The sequence below is a fragment of the Penicillium subrubescens genome (assembly GCF_028828155.1).
Source record: "Penicillium subrubescens strain IBT 31985 chromosome Unknown utg000001l_segment0_segment0, whole genome shotgun sequence".
Lineage (NCBI taxonomy): Eukaryota > Fungi > Ascomycota > Eurotiomycetes > Eurotiales > Aspergillaceae > Penicillium > Penicillium subrubescens.
In genome coordinates this window covers 3,069,797-3,083,382 of record NW_026643151.1, presented here as the reverse complement: position 1 = coordinate 3,083,382, position 13,586 = coordinate 3,069,797, and the positions used below count along the sequence as shown (strand labels likewise).

General features: G+C 46.5%; 4 protein-coding genes across 4 annotated transcripts; 2 read left to right on the top strand and 2 right to left on the bottom strand.

Moving 5' to 3' along the window:
* Positions 1–480: 480 nt before the first annotated feature.
* Positions 481–2,589, bottom strand: N7473_001050 (cytochrome P450; the record flags this gene model as incomplete). The annotated part of the gene is made up of 10 exons (XM_057146990.1): positions 481–661; positions 730–973; positions 1,040–1,217; positions 1,285–1,404; positions 1,466–1,571; positions 1,623–1,803; positions 1,867–2,053; positions 2,123–2,251; positions 2,308–2,412; positions 2,464–2,589. The coding sequence occupies 10 exons, from the start codon at positions 2,587–2,589 to the stop codon at positions 481–483; spliced, it is 1,557 nt and encodes a 518-aa protein (XP_057014876.1).
* A 1,756-nt stretch (positions 2,590–4,345) lies between these two features.
* Positions 4,346–5,521, bottom strand: N7473_001049 (aromatic prenyltransferase; the record flags this gene model as incomplete). Its single annotated transcript, XM_057146989.1, has 1 exon — positions 4,346–5,521. One exon carries the CDS (start codon positions 5,519–5,521, stop codon positions 4,346–4,348), a length of 1,176 nt encoding a protein of 391 aa, XP_057014875.1.
* Positions 5,522–6,554: 1,033 nt separating this feature from the next.
* Positions 6,555–8,122, top strand: N7473_001048 (FAD-binding oxidoreductase; the record flags this gene model as incomplete). The annotated part of the gene is made up of 4 exons (XM_057146988.1): positions 6,555–6,992; positions 7,054–7,177; positions 7,273–7,394; positions 7,457–8,122. The coding sequence occupies 4 exons, from the start codon at positions 6,555–6,557 to the stop codon at positions 8,120–8,122; spliced, it is 1,350 nt and encodes a 449-aa protein (XP_057014874.1).
* A 924-nt stretch (positions 8,123–9,046) lies between these two features.
* On the top strand, positions 9,047–9,935 carry N7473_001047 (ethanolamine utilization protein; the record flags this gene model as incomplete). The annotated part of the gene is made up of 5 exons (XM_057146987.1): positions 9,047–9,111; positions 9,223–9,236; positions 9,328–9,560; positions 9,665–9,739; positions 9,831–9,935. 5 exons carry the CDS (start codon positions 9,047–9,049, stop codon positions 9,933–9,935), a joined length of 492 nt encoding a protein of 163 aa, XP_057014873.1.
* Positions 9,936–13,586: the final 3,651 nt, after the last annotated feature.

Sequence of the window (13,586 nt, the reverse complement as noted above, 5' to 3'; positions counted from 1 at the left end):
GGCTAATCTTTTCCTGGCCTCTATAACAAACCTCAGCTTGACACAAACTGGGATTTTATGATAAGAAGCGCAATCAGGCTGCCGGGGCTCCTCCCCTGGCACAGGGTGTTCCATCTATCAGACGGGAGATAGAAGCTGCCGAGGTTACTGACACTTATGATTCACTCCAGTCGGATGTGTATTCTAAATAGATACATTGCCGTCCAATTATCTAGCATAACGCTAATACATCCAGCTATAGAATCTCGACATTTATGAATGTAAGTACGATCAAAAAGAAAGTTAGAGAATATGAGTACAAAGAGTACTGAATTTCAGAGTAGAACGGGAGAAGAATGAAGCCAAAACTGGCGAAGGGTTGAAAGCAATAGTGGGGCTCTGAAGAAATAGAAGAGAAATGGCAGGCTAGGATAATGTGCCTGAAACAGACCCTGCTTGAAGGCTTTATTTCTTACCAAGGTAAAGAGTCGCTAATTTGTTCTATCCCCTGACTCTCGATCGAGTCTTCAGAACAACCAGGCCCTTCATATCTGGGAAAAGAATCTTCTTAAAAAACCAGTTCTTTGGACGACCCTCATTATTCTTTGTTGTGATATCGTAGTGAAGGAGAATGTGTCCGAGCATTAGGCGGATCTCATCTGCAGCCATGTACCGGCCCGGACTGTAGACGAGAGAGAAACTTAGCAGTTTCCTTCGCGGAAGTCACCAAAATCAGTAGGTATGACTTACCAGGTATGCCTTCCATCGCCAAATTGGAGATACTTTGAATTTGTGGCCACAAATCGGAAGTCTTGCGTTTTGCCAGTCTGCTGTCCAAGTCGATAGAATCGGTATCCGTCGAATTGGTGCGCGTTAGGATAGAATTTCTCATCAAACAGCACAGGAGCATTTGGTGAAAAGACATATGTTCCTTTAGGAACCTTCAAACCATTACTAAATGTGAAATCGTCGGTAGCACATCTTGCTAGTGATCCTACACACCAAGACTTCTCAGTGTTGCGATTAAGACTCCAAATGAGGCACCTGGATCATAACGTACCTGAATCGAGAGGATTATAACGTTGGCATTCCTTGATGAAGCTGTCAAGCTTGAGCATAGACTCGATCCCTTCTTTCTCCCATCCTCTATGATGGTCGAATGCCTGCTGTACTTCTTGTCTCAAAGGCTCTACGTATTCCGGTCTCGTCGCAAGTTCGAATAGACAGTGAACGAGAACCTGAGTTCCCAAAGATTAGTCCTGAACGGTCAATTGCGAAAAATCTGACGGGAAGTCAAAGTCTCACCTGCGTTGTTGTGTGAATTGCCCCAAATACTGCGGATGTGATAGATCGAACAATGTCAAGCTCGTTGTATTTACCAGGCTCATTTTCCTGCGTCCAGTGCCAGAGCCAGCTCATGATATCCTGTCCCTCAAGGTTAGTAAATGATCCATATATACGGGTAAAAGCCTTTGGGTGGTCCTACACTTGCGTCACTTCCAGCTCGCAATTGACGCTCTTTCATTTCGCTCAGAAATATTTTATCTAGCCGGTCTGACATCTGCGGGGCTTCGCAGAACTTGGCAATGAAACTATGGACTGATGAGTTTGAATATGCGGATGTAAGATGGGTTTGGACCTACGGTTTCAGTATGCTGGGGAACATTGAAATGAAAAACCCACTTGACGGCACTGCATTACCATATCCCGCAAACAGGTTGATTAGTTCCGGATCACGGCACAGCGGGTATCCTACCAGAGACTTGGCCGTCAGATGCGCAACAATCCTCGTCCCAGTCTCAAAGCAACAAAATTCATATGGCTCTAGCCCATGGAAGTTAGTACCTCCTGATATCATCACATTTCTCTTTGCCAATGTGATCCTACCTTCATTTGTGATTTGGGTTTCCGCCTCCCAGGCATGCAGGAACTCCGCTACAAATTCACGAAAGTACGGATCACCAGCAGCAGAGGACCGATTTCGCTGCCAAGTCAAGGCTTTTGCAAGAAGTGGAATGGGAATTTTGTGAACTCCTTCGGCTGCCCCGGGAGCTGTCCACTTTGTTTGGAACATCTAAATGACCAGATCGCAATGCACATCGTAAGCCAGCTCTACAACATATCATCATTCTGGCAAACTTACGTCTGCAGTCACTGCATTAGCCGAGAACTTATCATCCATCAAGTTCTTGTACTCTTTGATCAATTGATCATTGCAGATGAATATCTCCCAACGGCTAGGTGTTGCAACCTTGAAGGCGTAGTCACCATGCTGTAGCGTAGGCGTGAGCCTGACATAAATTCGAGGGAAAATTTTCTAAAACATACCGTTTCATACCCTTTCTGGACGAGGCTCCGCGCTTTCTGTTGCCACTGAAGTGCAGATATCCATTGACCCAGGACACCATCATTGCCGACCGATGGGATATCAACCTATTGGACGATTAACCTAAGAAACGGACGTACTAAATGAGGAATACAGACCCAAATCTTCAGAGATTGGTACCAGGTTCTTGTAAGCCAGATAAGGGCTAGAAAACCAAGAGCCACAGGGTATAGATAGTCCATAAGTAACCATTCCTTGCTTGGCCCGGCCATTGGCATGACCATTTCCAGATGGAATTCACAATTAAGTTCCCTAACTCAGACTCCCTAGTTGCTGCGAGCGATGTTCAATAAATGTGGTAGGCTCAAAGGTAAATTTTGATCGAGAGAATCGCAGCCTCGCATGTGATCTTTGTTTGAAGAGTAGCAAATGCAATACTTGACAGAGCTTCGACAACCTGCCCGTCGATCGTCTCGTGTAGCCTTCTTACTTTAATACCCTACTTCGTATGCACAGAGAGCGTTCTACCATGGATGCTACGTAAGAGAAATAAAAAAGGAAGAGAATCAAGTATATTCCATGTACATCGCGCCATTACACTGCTGCAATATGCATGACCATGATGCGCCCTACACGCGAACAAACAATATTTCATGCACTCCAATTCTCGGGCCGCAACGCCAAGCCAGAATTCATAAAGTAAAAAGATTAGTATTTTGCTTCTTCTTGTAAGGTAACCGACAGCAAATAAACAGCTTCGTATTCATGTACCCAAATACACTGCATATCGGTAATTTTAATAATAATGAAATACCAGGTAAATCTCCTACAGAGGGTCTGATCTGTATTGTACTTTTTTGCATCTGTCCCCATTTCCTGCTGCACTTCTTCAGCTGTGTTCCCTCGAGTGTTATCCGGGTGTATTCGCCAAATCATCTTTCTGTCATGTACTCACCATTGAATCTTCCGTCCCCGTGGTAGATTTTTAATACAGACAGCCTCGCATGTTGATCTCCCAGTCGTTTTTTTCATTGCCCGGGGATCACTGGCTCCGTGACGTGTCCTGACAGTCAGTAAAAAATCACTTGTGTTTCTATCATGTCATTTGAATGATGAAATCTGGAACGTGATCAGATAATCTCAATAGTTCTGAGAAACAATCATTATGCAAGCTGCAAGTGTGTGACGCTAGACAGCGTGACCACCTGCAAAGGTGGGAATTCTTTCCCGACTATGATCTAGACTCAACTGCTCTCCAGAGTGGTAATACCGGCTTCATTGTTCTGTTATTGCGTTTCAATAAATTACAGGTCTAATACAGGTATATATTTGTATTGGCAATCGGGGTTGCGTGAAGATCTACTGGGCGTGGAGGTGGAGATCCACAATATGTAAGTTACTTTTTCGCCAGAAATGTATTGACAAGTTATTTGCATTAAGAAATGTTAAAAATGATAGTCATATGGAGTTTGAGAGGTTCACCCGTCGTGATTGAAATACGGTTACAATAGATAAAAATAATGGTAATAGACGAAATCTAGGAGGTGCACCTACTATGAGGTAGTGCTATAGAGCTAGTCGAATGAGAAAAAATAGATTTATGCTAATATATCCATGCCTTTGGCCAATAAATCAAGCCATAGCCACTTTACTCAGTTCTTACAAACATATCCGGACCCCGGACCCAAATTACCGAAAGACCATTATTGGCATGGTTATCCTATTTAGTGAAGAAGCTCTCAAAGTCTCTCGAACACTCAAATGGGGCCACCAGGTCCTATGAAGTCACGTTCTAATTCAAAATGACAGCGGAAGGTTGGAATGTATCTCAGTGATATATCTCGGGCAACCACGTAGCAGCATCTGCGAATGCATCAAGCTCTGGCTTGTAATAAGCAGTAACGTATGCGCCCTCCCCTTTGTATGAGAACGAGATATCGTGATGTCGGCAGGTGACTTTTTGATCTCGGAAGCTAAACGATCATCCTTAAACATTTTTCTCTATCTATAGGGATAGATGCCAACGGAAAGTGTGAGGACTTACAAGGCTTTCACATAATTGTCTTGGTATGAATGGAAGGGCTGATTCCACCCCTGGCTTCTGAAGAAGACGTCCATACCCTCAGCAATCTCCAGGTCGGGCTTGCCATAATATGCTGCGGGCAGATAAATCTTCGGTGTCGGAACGCTTGCACCTGGCCAGATCTCGAAGTTGAAGATGACACAGGCGCAACGGTGAGGATTCTTAGGAAGAATATCGGCATCGTCCGATAGGCCCTCAGGCACGTTGATAACGGATGACCAGAGCAGTTTTAGCGCCTCTATAGCACGCTCTATCTCCGGCCCATTCAATCTGCCTCCGAGGGTGAAAATTTCCACCATACGATTGAGGGCCGTGCGAGTGGTGGCGAGGTAAATTTTGATGCGAGAGCTCTTATACTGTTCGCTCAAAGTGGTGTCAAAGGCAAAGAAGGCTGGCTTTGCCCCGGCATCTTTGGCATCTTTGGAATCAATGAAAGACTCTAAGACTCCCAGAGACTGCATATATTCAGCAGTTTCATCACCTAGGTCCTTGATGGCCTGGATCATGAGGTCTCCAATTGGCTGACCCGTTTGGATATGCTTCCAGATTGGAGACATGGCACACTTAGTTTGGATGCTGTGATATGGGAAATCGTAGCTCAACATGCCTTGCACAGCCTGCATTGCAAGGATGCGGTCCGAAACCTGGGCATTGAGCAGATGGGCCTCGTCGTTGAGGAGAAAGAAAGCCTTGGCGAAATGCTCAAACCAACGCAGGTCATTCCCGGGTGCGAGATGTCTTTGGGCGCTCAGTGTGTCCGTCGAGGCTTTCTGGTTTATGGGATCGAGTGCGGAGCCGGAGAGGGCACAGATAGGGATGTTGGCCGTACGGACTGTAGCCTTGCTATTATAGAAGTTGATGCTGACTTGGATCGGGGTATGATCGAAACCCATGAAGGTCTTCCAGTATTGTTCCCCGTTCCGATATGGCTTGGGACCGCAAGTAGGGATGACATAGCGGTGCAAAAACGCCAGTACACGATACTGCTCGGCAATCGAGTAGTTGGCCCATTCCATTAACTGGTTTAAGGGCTGAGCAAAGGTAGTCCACCAGTATTCCTCATCTGGGCTGCTAAAACCAAGTCCTGCGGCAAGAGACTGCCAGGGTAACAATTCTACCTCGTGAGAGCCCATAGTTTAGGGTGATCTTGAGTTTGATGGAGACAAAGAATTGGATTTGGTCAAAGACGGTGCCCACTAAGTGAACCCTACAAAACCAGACTTATATGACAAGGAGGTGTAAGTTGTTTATTGCCAAGCTAAAGTATCTGGTGACGATGACCATAGGGCGATAAATGACATCTGTTATATGGTCATTGGTATCATGCATGTTGTATCACCTTGCTTATACGAGATTGAAGGTCGAAGAAGTCCAATCAGCCGAAATGTATAACCGCTCTGCATGCAACCCCGAATGTGAATGTGTGAGGGAGTCTGTGATCTATCAATAACCTCCGAAGCCATGGTAAGAATCCCGGCTCTTGTGCAGATAAACATTACTGGCTTCATACAGCTAGTGATATCTTGCGTTATTTACCGTACGGAACGTGTGGGTTACATGTCGAGTGAATCCCAATCCGTCTGAATGCACGTAAAATCATTAGTCCAGTCCGTTCGGCAAGGCGGAACCAGTTTGTTGCCTTACCTGTACTGAGAATATTCGTCTTCTTCTTCCCTGCCAAGTGCCACGTAGCTCAAGTCCATCTAATATTTGAGAAAGGTATACCTGCAATGCAGGAAGAAATGCGTCTGCATGGGCTTCTGTGGACTGCAGTGAGACGTGACAATCATCATGCACAAAAGAGCTGATCTCCAGAATCGAGACTTTACCGATGGGATAGAGGTGAGATAGGTCTAGAGGTGTTTAGTTTCCTGATTGCACAATTTTATCTCATGTTTCTAGGGTCCATAGGTCGCTGATGGGAAACTCTCCTTAGCCAGTAGAGCTAAGAAAATACTTAAATACCTATACCTCTCTGCCTTGCCCTATTTCTGGTTCCTTCCTTGGAACACAACCTAAACAGTTTTTCTAGCTGAATGAAACTCCTTCAGTCTCCTTGTTCTTTTCGTTCATAAGAATTACGTGGCCCGCCTACAGCCTTTCTCGTGCCTTGACATCGACTTAAGCCCTACCGATCAACTCTTGCCAAAGAAACGGACGTACAAGATGACTGTCCCAGAACTTCCAATCCTCTGGCGTGATAATGCCCCGCCTTGTGAATACGAGGCGTGGCGAACTCGAACCTTCAATTCCAAACGACCTGATGATCAGCCTCTTGCCATTGTCAAACCCACCACTATAGATCACATCGTGGCAGCGACGGCATTGGCTAATGAACAAAGTGCGAAGCTCGCTCTTCGATCGGGTGGACACAGCCTTCAGTGCTGGTCTCTGCGCAAAGACTCGATATTGGTGGACTTAGAGAACTTCCGATATCTAGAGTTTGATGGTGCCACGGGAGTTGCGTCAGTATCCCCTAGCGTGACTTCCTCGGAATTGTTGCTCTTCCTGGCGAAACATCAGCGCTTTTTCCCCTCCGGCCATTCCGGCGAAGTCGGGCTGGGAGGTTTTCTGCTACAGGGTGGAATTGGACTGAACGCTAGGGTGAGTGTGGGTGCGCATCGTTTTATGAGCTCTTTAGTCTGATGGCGCCGTAATTTAACAGAGCTACGGATATGCCTGCGAGTACTTAACTGCTGTTGACGTTGTTACTGTATCTGGGGAGGTCAAACACTGCTCTTCGGACGAGAATGCGGATTTGTATTGGGCTGCAAGGGGTGCTGGGCCAGGTAAGTACTGTAAATATGCTCTTGTGTGGGCGTTGAATTCACCAGAGTCCCTTTGGATACAATATGAGCGGCGCTGATTGAGCTTAATAACGCAGAATTTCCAGCCATCGTGACCAGGTTTCACCTGAACACACTGCCACTTCTTCCCACCGTCAAAAGATGTACCTATATCTGGCCGGCCGTATGCTATGAGATCGTCTTCAAATGGGTGCTTGAGGTCAGTACTGGGGTAGATGAGGCGCAGGATTAGTACTTACCGGAGCTGAATACAAATGCCAGATTCTCCCCACTCTATCCGATGACATTGAACCAACTATCTTCGGCTTGACCTTACCGAATACGCCTATTCCGGTCATTGCCTTTCATGCTCATGTACATGCAGAGTCGGACGAGTCGGCGAACGAATTACTCAAACCTCTGCACCAGTCTCACCCGGCTGGTGCGATGGTAGAGCAAGACTGTGTAGATACATCTGTGCAACAGGAATTTGAGGCGGGCCATGCAATGATGCCCCCGGGAGCAAGATACTTCACCGACAGTGTCTTCCTCACGCAAGGAACCGACATTGTTGAGGCCTGTCGCGAGATGTTTACCATACTTCCTGCGCACACGGCCGGGAGTATAGCTTACTGGGAGCCAATGAAACAGCGAACCAAGCTACCCGAGATGGCTTGGTCTATCCACAGCGAACATTACGTCTCACTGATGGCCATTTATGGGGATCAGGATCAGGATCATAAGCAGCAGACTTGGATTTTGGAGTGTTTCAAGGATATGGACAGCAAAGGTTTGTTGTTGGGGACCTATGTTGGGGATGCCCATCCTAAGGATAGGCCACATCACTACTGGAGCGACTCGGCCAAGGAGCGCATCCAGAAAATTGGAGCCCAGTGGGACCCTGAAGCCAGGCTTCGCGGTACTATCTTCGCAGAGGACACTCTGTAAGATAATTAGAACGTGTGTATATCTTATATAGGCTCCCAAGAACATTCTCTCTCTCTAGGAATACGACAATAACCAAGTTCTTTTTTGATTTGAATGTCGCTTCCGTCATGACATATCCATATACGGGTCACGGTAGATAAAGAATCTTCAGCCACAAGCAGTATCGTAGATAGTGATCATTAGGATTATACCATAGAATAGCCTACCGTGGTCCGAAAAACACTGTCTATTGATCACAAAATAATTTCTTTGAACATTCGGTACAGCATGGCGGGGGGATTCCCGGGGAACGGATGACGGTAAGTATTAGATGTGCCTGATTATCCCGGCTTTAAGAAATTGGTTGCCAAGGATTGGTAGGTAGTTTCAAAAATCTCTTAAATAAAATAAGGGTCAATCAGGGCGTAAGAATCAAACACATAATGTGCCGCAATTTCAGAACTTCTCCATGGTGTCAAATACCTCCTGATTGGGAACGGGTTTCCATGGTCTTCTTTAGTGGGGACACAAAGTCGAGAGAGAAACAACTAAGAATTATGACCAATTGAAAATTTTGCCGATAAGAATAGGAGAAAGAGATCCTTTTCATGATGAATGAAGGCATATTATGGGTATTCAAAAAGGTCCATCAAGATGAAATAAGTAGTTAGTGAATCGAGTGCAGTGACCTAGACATACCCCTCATGAGGAGTAGGTGTGGGCTCTTTATGGAACGCGGGGAATGGATCGGGACCGGTCGAAACCCCTCCAATCACTGCGGTCTGTTTCAACTACGACGAAATGCTTTGCCATTCCAGGGCACGCCTCTCTCCAATTTATCTCTCTTTCCCTTGAGATCTAGACTTTCTCCGCTGATGTAGCACGCAATTTACGACCGAATGGGACTGTATAGCCGTTTATAGCGGCATCGGGTGTCCGCCCGACATGTTCCCCACCTCCGGGCAGGGCGCCCGGGTGAGTTTTACCGCCTCTGGTTATCGGACGCGGGGGTTTCGCCATACAGCGGAAAGCCGCCCGTGTTGTATGACTTTTATATAGTATTGAAGGTTCGACGCTTTGCTCGTGTTCAGAATCCAATTTTTTTTTATCTCTATCTACAGGAAAGAAAGCAAAAGTGAGTTGATCTCATTTCCTGCTCCATCAGGATCAACTACCCAGAAGAATGGGCACGGACTGTGACTGACACGTAACTGTTTCTCGAAAAGTGTCTAGCAACCTCGTTCCTCTTACCGTCATCAAGGGCGCTGGCCACGAGTTTATCCCCCTGCCGCAGGGTGAAAACGCTACTACGGCCGACTTCCACTCAATTCGCACTAAGACTGAATCTCCCGCGCCTCTTACGTCAGGTTTCTATAAGATCGAGGCTGGTCCTCAAAGGCCCGCGCATTACACCTTTGAAGAGACCAAGTATGTCCTGAGTGGTCAGATCGACGTTTTGGTATGTTCACTTTTTTTCTCGTGCACATGGAAGCTCTCAGTGTACTCCTTTGGAGAACATTCATTTTCAAAGAAAAATATTGACGAAAATCACCGCGCCGGTAGGACGAGGCCACGGGAATCACACACCACCTAGTTCCCGGAGATTTTGCTTTCTTCTACGTCGGATCTAAAGTCAAGGTTTGTCACAATCATGTCTCCAATTCTCCATCTTCAATTTCTACTGCACATGTCGTGCGAGCTGTCGACTGATATGCATATACTTCTTCAGTTCTCGACCAAGTCTCATGGGTTTGCGTTCTACGCTGTGACCCGACCTGTCCGAACCCCTCACCCTAACCTTCAAGGTCGGGAGGAAGACAAGGCAAGATTGTGAGGCATTGGTGAATCACAACTCAAGAGTGGGATTTCAAGTCTTTACCAAGTCAAACTGGATAGATGGGTATAGAAGCTCGCTATAATACATGCATAAAATACAAATTTTGCAAATGAATCCCTCCCCTCCGACTAAGAAAGAAATACTATCACCTTGCCTCGACAACCCCAATTTCCGCGATCTTATTCATCAAGAATGACGCACTTAGCACAAGATCTCGACAATAACCGTTCAAATCGCATGTTTTGATTGCCGAATCAAAGCTATTACGCCAAAAGTTCCATCTTCCAACACTGAATGCGGAACCGCTATAAAGAGGACCGACCCTGAACTTCTTCTGGATTCGGCGGCTTGTTTTCTGGGAGGGGTGTGCCAATGCATAAAAGAGGCATAGACCATAATGGTGAATCCATAGAGCCGCCGCGGCCATGTGGCAGTTATAGGATTCGGTATCTTTTGAAATATCTCGTTCAAGAGCATCCCTCATCTTTGCAATCGCCCACGAGGAGCCCAATATACCAGTAGAGGCAAGACGAGCGAGAAAGGAGCTGAGATTCAAATAAGAAGCTCTCTCAAGCAGGGAAGGGTCCAAATTTTCTAGAGGGCGGATAGTGGATTAGTTCATGTCCACAAATTAGGAATTAACCAGGTTCCTGACTAACCGTTATACATTTCTCGTGCTGCCTGAACTAGTCCACCCATGATAATATATAATATCTCTGTCTAGAGTAAAATACGTCAATATGCATGTCAACAGAAACGCCCGCCGCGGAAATATCTTACCTCTTGATCGTTGAGCAGATTAAATTCAAGAAACCGGTGAAAATGGTCCAAGAGTTGGACAAGGCGTTCTTGGGAGGTATGGGAGTAGGGAATTTGTCGAGCCACATCTAAAATCACACGACCGAATGCCTCCACTGGGTATTCAATGGGGTTTCCAGATTTCGTGGGCATAATGATCGTATAGATGAGTATTGTGGCCTCTTTTAGCGATAAACGTCTCTTTCTTGGCTCAAGATATCGTCGGAGGATACAGAACAGTTTCCTATCAGAGTAGTTGCCATATACCTCCTTCACAGAGAGGTTGGCTTCATTCATATGAAGTTTGACAAAGGCCATGATTGATTATGCTAACAGAAAAAGAAATTCTGAATGTGGGTCTGAAATTGAAGGAGAGGCTCTGGAGATATAGAAAATCGGATGCATGGCGGTTGAGCCTCAATATCTTAAGCGCCCGGAGGAGGCTTAATGGCCTTGGTAGGCTCATTGGCGGCTATCGAGGTTCCATGTCCTAGAATGGTTCTTAAGAATAGATGCGAAACGATCTACTGTTTGACGTTAAATCATTCAGGGGGTTTCGGGGAGGCCGGTCACCAATGGATTCAAATTATTGGAATGAGGAATAAATGTTATACCCTAGCACAGTTTTTCAAGCCCATGATCTTGCTGAATTGCTCAGTGCACTTATGGAGCTTCCCCCTTTTGCTTCCAATATTGAATTGACTTAACCACTGCAGCAGATCTCTTAGAATTCCTGATCGCCATTCCTAAATCTGACCTGGCCCAGTAAGACCAGGCCATCTTCTAGAATTCCAGTTCAATCATCATTTAATATCTACGTCAGAGATCTAATAACTAGAATAAGGGGCACTGGGAAATATTGCAGAGCCGTCGGTCGATTCTGTAAATGTCCCTAATCACACGCATACAGTCATTATTATGGACCAAGCTAGATATGCTAAATAAATTGAAAGGAAGCAAGGCAAGGTAGGACAAGAAAAAGGCCGAAAGCCGGGCCTTGAGACACTGAAAGTTGTGCGCCGAAGAAGCGACTAGATCAATTGCCATCGTGTTAACCTTGAAAGGCGTACACAAAAACTATTATACACCTATGGTCATCGGCAAGGTCAAATACAAAACCAATACCTTAATGGAGACATCAAAATCAATTTAAAAGATAAGAGCTAGGGAAGTGTTCAAAGCTTTGTATTTATAGACGCCCGAGAATAATATTCATCGCGAAAGAAAAATGATTGGGCCAAGATGAAGGATCTTGGGTAAGACCCCGCGCTAGCTGGCAATGTCTGTCACTTAAGCGCCCAGCTAAGATTAGATCCTTTCTGTTCCAAGTGACGCCGACAGTCAACCTTGACTGGAATAATGCACTGTCGCAACTGCAATGGCTTAGCCGGATTTTCAAGAGACCCCCTGCGGTGTGGGCGCATATGCGAAACAGGGCCGCACAGGAGGCTCTGAAACATGAGTCTATCCTAGCTCTATTCGTCTGATGATGGGCGGATTAAGAGCGCTTTTACTAACAATCATGTGGTTCTACCGAGAGAAATAGAAATATCGAACCGACCCAATGATAAGTCAATGGCACATGAGTCCAATCTCACAATCGCCACATATCAACATGAGTGGAAATCTGGAGAGTCAGAGTCGCAGGACCCTAGCATGGTGTCGATCCGTGAAAGACCTGGGGAGATGTGTCACATCTAGAATTTCCCAAGAGCCAATCCGGGGTAACCCCATCGCTACGTGCCGGGCTATGAACAGTTTATGGTACATCGACAGCGGCGCCTGCATAGAATTCGCAAATCAAGCCAATGACCGGGAGCCTGTAAAGCAGAGATCAGTCGCCTCAAGTCAACGGCTTTTGATGGACTCGTACATCCTTATCGCTACGGTTCGTGACTAAACCAATCTTATCGCTGTTCTCCGCGGCGGTCAACAACACTAAACCCCGACCAGGCCTAGAGCTTCCGGGCTGGACAATTCGAATTGACCAATCCACGTAAGCCATGACTTTGCTAGCAAGAGCGCGTGACCGTCGCCGGGTATGCACGATTGTTTGGAGATTGCTTCTTCGAGAAATGATGCGTGGCAGACTGCAGCAGTTTAGCGGTGAGGCGGGCGAAACGCTCGTTCCGATTCGTGTATCCCTCGTCAACTTTCTGAACAAAACAACATTCTCTGGAGAGACCAGGCCATTCCGTGACCATAATGCTTGCTCTTTCCTGGCGCAAACCTCGGACAGAAATCGAAGCTGGTCGAAGAGCTCTCCGGTGAACAGCCAGAAAGTCACCTCAGGGGTCAGCCAACCAATCTCGTTGTTTGGCGTCGCGGGTGCCTTGTTTTCGGTGGGCGGCGGGGCCGTGGAGTCGGAGGGAATGAAGTCATGTCCCGAGCTCTAGAATTGAGGTCATCGTCGAGGCTCACGAACCCTTTTTGGGTAAAGGTGGCACGGCCCTGGATCTAGATGTCCAATATGAAAAGATTGGCTTGTCCAGATTTGGGGAGAGTTGACTGGTGCAAGGCCACGACCCCTCCCTGTATGATTGACTCGGCGGCGTGGCGTGGCGTCCGATACCATTGGCCAACTGTGAGGTTGGGCGAGGGGCCCAAGTAACAAAGTGAAAAAAATGCTGATGCTGATTTTGGAGCTGTAAACAGCTGGAAATAGCTGGAAAGAGCCGTGTCCCGTCACCGAGGCACTGAAGATGTCAATATTCGCAAACCGTAGCAGAGATCAGGGCCTGGCACAACAAAAACAGTGGGGCAGGGCCCGCTGAAGAAGGCTTTAGCAGTGTCACCGGCGATCTGGGACCCACTTCTGGACTGATTCGATCCGTGACTTCATTGTTTGGG